Genomic DNA, 6051 nt, shown 5'->3' with positions numbered 1-6051 from the left:
GATGTAGACGTCGCAGGAGGACGTTTGTTTATTTCCTCAGAACTCAGGACCGGTGGACCTGACCTCGGTTCAGTCTGTGGAGATCAACTCTGTCCCAGAACATGAATAATGGAGTAAAGAGGCTTGTGCTGATTTATGAGGAGCTCCGGCCTCTAGGGGGCGCTATGTATAAACCATACATGATTAATTCACTGAAGGACGTTTGAGGAGCTTCACGGTAGAAACATGTTTAACATCGAGCTGCTCTCACTTCATAGAAACGTTTTAACTCAGACGGTTTAATCACAATCAGCCGCTCGGTCAAAGGAAAATAATCAGATTTAAAGTTGTGTCTTTTGTTTTTTCTTCCACAGAAATGCTCAAATATTCTGGTTTCAGTTTCTGCCACTTACAGTTAAATTAAAATTTTAATATTGAGCCATTCTGAACACATTTTGATTTATTTTGATCAAGTTTTGAGTTTAATTTTTAAATTATTTTTGCCAAATCTGAGTGCATGAAGACTCTTGTGTTCACTCTAACAGCAGAACATTTGGTGATTTTTTTTTAAAGTTAAAGTCCATCTGGACAATCTTTGGACATGATTTGAGTCCTTGTGGACACGTTTTGAGTCATTTTGAAACAATTTTCACGTCATTTTGTGCAAGTTTGGTTGAACAACGACTCTGGTTTTCACTCTTGCAGCCAGTTTTTAATTCATTTTGGACAATTTGGACGAGTTTTTGTCATTTGGGACAGTTTTTTAATCATTTTAAACACATTTTGGGTAATTTTGGACACGTTTGGAGTCATTTTGGAAAGCTTTTGATTAATTTTAGACTAATTTGGTGAGTTTTGATTGTGGTTCAGACGTTTTAGAAGAAGCAGCTGTAGAAGGTCGATAAAGCTGGTGGACTGAGAGGCTCATTCTGATTGGTTCACCTGGAGGCAGTGAGGGGGCGGGGCTACACAGAGCTGGATGATGATTGGTTCATGAGTAGAACTGGATCGGATTCTGATGTGTGAAGCTGAGAGGATGGTAGCAACACCTGTCATCATAGTTTTACAGCTTTTTTTTTTTTTACACCTCCAAGTTTCTAAAACACAAAAGAAGGGTTTTAACGAACCTTAAAGTTCGGCGTTCGTCACTTCTCGCCTTGTTGACCGCAGATTAATTTCACGGCTAATTTAACTGAGATGACTGTTTGGACGTTTGATCCGAACCCCGCCGAAGGTTCAGGCCCTTTTGTTCCGACTCTAATTGTAGTTTTAATTGATGTGTCAGAGCGTCCTCGTCTCGTTTTTGTGGTTTTTACGGGACAGCGCCGCGTTTTAAACGAGCACTCGGTGGCATTAACCCCGACTTATTTTTTGGGATGTAATTTCGGCGCTCCAGTAATCTCACTAATCTCATGAAGTCCGACTAATACCCCATTGTCAGGATGCTTGTTGTCCTCCACAGAGGCTCAGAAGAAAAGACGGAACTCACGCGAGTCTTCGGGGTTTGATGACACGACGAACAATGTGACGCATTCGTTGTGATAATTAATCTGAAATCCAGCCCCCGAACCCGTAATTAAGACGGAGACGGGTGGAGTTTAGCAGCATATCCACTGGATGCATGATTAAAATCCTGTGGAGGGATTACAGAGGGAGGGCTCGCCCTTTTCTCTGCTGCCTGACGCCTTTATTTATGAGCAAACCATCCAAAAGAGATGATGAATTAAGATTTAATTAAGAAACCATGAAGACATTTGTGCAAAAACCCCCAAAGAACATCCGACAAACTCAACAGCTAAACGGGAACATCAGCATTCAGCAGATCACACATTCCCGTCGCTACGACAGGACGGCGTGCAGCAGGCGGCAATCTTACCTCGTCCTGGTAGATGAAGAACAGCATGATGGACAGGATCTCCAGGAAGAAGATGAGCAGGAGGAGGATGAAGAACTGTGGAGCGAGCAGAGAGAGAGAAGGCTGTTATTTAATACGTCATTCATCAGAGCACACGGGGAGGTAATGAGAAAAACGGGAAGGAATGGCCCATCGGGTCAGGAGAGCAAAACCCATCAGAGCCCAGGTACAGCTGGCTGTGGTTCTGAATCCGTTAAAAGGAGCCACGTCCGGTCCTCTCGGGAGGATCCGCGTTCTGTCTTTGGGCCCGTCTGAGTGTTTAGAACGGTTACGAGCTCATCCATCAAACCACGGAGCAGCGAAACGTTTGGAAGCTGCAGAAGGTCAGAAAAATACCTCCGATGGAAGATTATGTGATGAAGTCTGTGAGCTGGAATACATTAAACACACAGCGTCTGGTTTCACTGAAATACTGTTAAAGACCAGAGCTAATGGCGCTGCAGGACCGGGTAGATAGACACAGGATGGAACAAAGCAGACGCAAAGACACAACATGAGAAAACTATTAGACAACGAAACAGAAAGAGAAAAGCGACACAAAATAACACAAAACGACATAAAAACGACAAAAAATAAACAACAAATAATAGAAAACACACAGTGACACAAAGGAGGCACAGCATCATGAAAAAAATCAGAAAACAACCACAAAAAATGACAGAAATTACATGAAAAATGACAGAAGACACAAACTACAGCTGGTGTTGTTGATTTATTGGTTATTGATCGATGACGGTGCAGATATCAGTGATCAGGTCTGCATGTATCTATGGACGACATCACTGTCAGTGTTCGGGGGAAACGTGTTGTTTCAGCATCTAAATTCATTTTCTAGTTATTATCTGTAATTTAACGACACATCAAACCTGTGAGATAAAACCGTGCAGACAGACGATGACCGCAGTCAGCTGATCTCTGTTGTTGTTGTTGTTGTTGTTGTTGTTGTTAGCGCGTTAGCATGATGCTAACACGCTCCCTGACAGCCTCCTGCAGCTGCAGCTTAGCTTCACGCTACGTTTCTCTGAGCGCTGCTCAGAAACCTGCAACCATCAGAGCAGCTTCTGACAGACGGAGTTGTTTTTGTGAACGCATCACGGCTCCGTGTCCTCTGTGGGTTCCTGCTGCTTCCTGACAGCGGATGTGAGCGAGTCCACGAGGCCGGTGTGGAGCAGGCCCGTCAGCGGCCTCCCAGGTCCGTTTGGCAGCACCTGCATCAGTGAATCAGCCGGCGTGGACGGGATGAAAGTCTCAGCGGCAAACCCGGAAGCTGAGCGAACCGACGGCAGCCCACGGCGCGTTTGACTCACTTCTCAGGAGCAGCACAAAAAAACCGTCCAGAATCGATTCCTCATCCGTCTGTCAGGCTCGTCGTCTGAACATCCAGAGGAAGCTGCAGCGCCGAGGAAACTTTCAGCTGTTTGTATTCAACTCTGAGTTCGATTCAACCTTTGGAGCTGATGAAACCCTCCAACAAGCCGGCAGATAATGTCAGAGAAGCATCCAGCCAGGTGACGAAACGCAGCGGCAGGCTGACATTTTGGAAATAAATAGAGTTCCAGCCCAGACTGTCACAATGTGTGACATTTTCATTATGCAGCACAGTTCTGCAGCGAAAAATTAAAAAGACAGTTAAAAAAGAAAATACAGAGGCTATAAACAGAGCTCACCTCCCTGGAAGTTCTGCCCTTTTTACTGCTTTTCAACACCGAGTCGATTTAATTTGGCTTCCTGGGCAAGAATCTACAAAAAAAGATTCTTTAAAATTAACAGATTTCTATAAAGTAATGTCAACCAATTAACATATAAAATAAGTGAGTGCATGTTAACCTCCTGTCAGTGTTCAGGAGATGGACCTTCAGCTCCATCACTGATCCTGTTGGGCTCCATCAGTCTGAACATCTGGACGCTGCAGCTTCACCTCATTCTGATGAAACTGTTCAGACTCTGTCGGGTTCCACAGGGATCAGGAGTGAACAGAACTTTAAGTCCAGTTGTACTGAGGTCTGGACTCTGAATGGGCCTCCAGAACTTCACCTTGTTGTCTTCAAACCATCTCTGTGGAGCTTTGGCTGTTTGCTTCGGCTCCTTGATGTAAAACAAGTCTTCTCCACGTCTCAGTTCTCCTGCATCAGGTTGTCCTCCAGGATTTCTCTACACTCTGCTGCATTCATTCACCCTCTACCTTCACAAGCCTTCCAGGCTGCTGCTGAGAAGATCCCCACGTCATGATGCTGCCACCGCCGTGCTTCATCATGATGCTGCCACCACCGTGCTTCATCATGATGCTGCCACCACCGTGCTTCTCTTTTGGTCTCCTCAGACCAAAGAACCTTCTTCCAGGTGACTTCAGAGTCTCCACATGTCTTCTGGTGAACTCTAGTCCAGATTTAATCTGAGCTTTTTCCAATAGAGTCTTTCTCTTTGTCTCCCATAAAGCTTTGATGGTGAAGAACAGGTTCTAGTGCATCCTTCAGAGGAGTCATAGGAGTCATGGTGGCCTCCCTCACTAGTCTCCTTCTTGCTCGGTCACTCAGTCTCTGAGGACGTCCTGCTCTAGTCAGATCTACTTGTGGTCCATGTTCCTTCCATTTCTTAATGATGGATTTAACTGGACTCCAGAGATGTTCACTAACTTGTACATTTTCACATATCCATCCCCTGACTGATGCTTCTCCACAACCTTTTCCAGAGTTCTTGGAGTGTTCTTCAGTCTTCATGGTGTAGTTCTATCCAGGAGTTCTGATCCACCAGTGACTGGACCTCCCAGATACACCAGTCTTTATACTACGATGACCTCAGATGACCTCAGATGACCTCAGATGACCTTTACTGACTAGCTGTGGGCCTTCCAGCACCGACTGGCTGCAGGTTTGTGAACTGTCGTTAAAGTTGAATTGACCACGATTCAATGTTAAAAATCAATAAAGAGAGAAAACACCCAGAGAGGTGAAGACGTTCTGTAGGAACTGTACATAAGGAGAGAAATGTAAAAAATTATCGCAGAAGTCACGTCTGAATCTCGTCTTTTTGTCTTCTGGTGATAATTCTCGACCTGTTCTTCATAGCAGAAAGCAAATCTTTTCCCCCGACTGGATTTAGAGTCAGAGGTCAACAGTGCAACAGAAATTTACATTCATTGGTCATAAAACCTGAGAGCATGTTTCCGCTGGCGCTGGAACCTTCTCTCCGGATTCTGTTCTTCATTAATCGATTCGTTGCCACTGGAAGGCAGAGCGAGTCCAGGACAGGCTGACGGACGGCGGTGGACGAGTCATCATGTCTGCAGCCGCCAAACTTCTGCTCGTTTCTGTTATTAAGCACAACACCGGGCGGACTGGAGTCACTGGGAGAAAAAAACAAAGCCTGTGATTCTATTTCCAGGCTATTAGCAGAAATGGAGCATTATTTTGGATCCGCGATCCGGGCCACCGGTGTTCGCTCTCCGTCTTGGCTCAGCTTCTTAAAACAGCTCCTGAGGAAAATAAATGGCTCTTCAGCTGCTCCATGATTATCTCTCCGTGCCAGCTAGGCGCTAACGTAGCCGTGTGCCGTGTGCAGCCGAGCCGGCAGCGAACGGGGGATTCAACACGACTGCTTTCCAAAACTGGAAACAGACGCCTGCTGCTGACGGTTTTAAAGTTGGTCTCCAGAATAACTGGCCCACAATGTAAACATGTGGAGATCCTCGCTGATAATCAGACACACGACTCGCTCTGTGGGTCTGACGCTCTGCGCTGAGGGTGAGTCTTTGAGGCTGTGCAAGCAAAGGGGCATCATTAGCTGTGAGAAAGCGATGCTCGCCAGCTCTTGGAAAACAAACAGACTCGTCCCCTGTGGCTCTTTCAATAAATCCCCGTTATTCTGCTCTTAATAGAAAATTTAACTCGTCTTCCTCAGACCACAGGCAACGGCCAGACTCGGTGGGATCATTTATGGCAGCAGACTGCCGTCTGCTTTCATAATATACTGCAGGAAAGCATCACTGGTATCAGACGGGCTGCAGAAATCCTGAAATCTTTATAATAATAAAACCAATAACGGCCTGCCAATTAGATCAAGGGCATCATCTGTTTAAATTAATGTTGACACAAAGAAAATGAAAACATCTGGATGAAAAATGTGTTTTTCTGAGTAAAACAAAGGTTTGAAATGAGATT

The 6051-nt window shown here is 45.3% G+C and overlaps 1 protein-coding gene across 1 annotated transcript in view; it reads right to left on the bottom strand.

Moving 5' to 3' along the window:
* The window catches only part of tspan4a (tetraspanin 4a), a gene marked incomplete at its 3' end in the record, with an annotated part of 116345 nt that overhangs the window by 24605 nt on the left and 85689 nt on the right, over positions 1-6051 (bottom strand). Inside the window, exon 3 of the mRNA XM_008303310.1 lies at positions 1856-1930. Coding sequence (XP_008301532.1) covers positions 1856-1930 — 75 coding nt within the window. The remainder of the gene's footprint in view (positions 1-1855; positions 1931-6051) is intronic.

The sequence above is a fragment of the Stegastes partitus genome, unplaced genomic scaffold (genome assembly GCF_000690725.1).
Source record: "Stegastes partitus isolate 25-593 unplaced genomic scaffold, Stegastes_partitus-1.0.2 Scaffold1978, whole genome shotgun sequence".
Taxonomy (NCBI): Eukaryota; Metazoa; Chordata; class Actinopteri; family Pomacentridae; genus Stegastes; species Stegastes partitus.
Note: the sequence above shows the minus strand (reverse complement) of the source record. Positions and strands in the feature narration are given on the sequence as shown.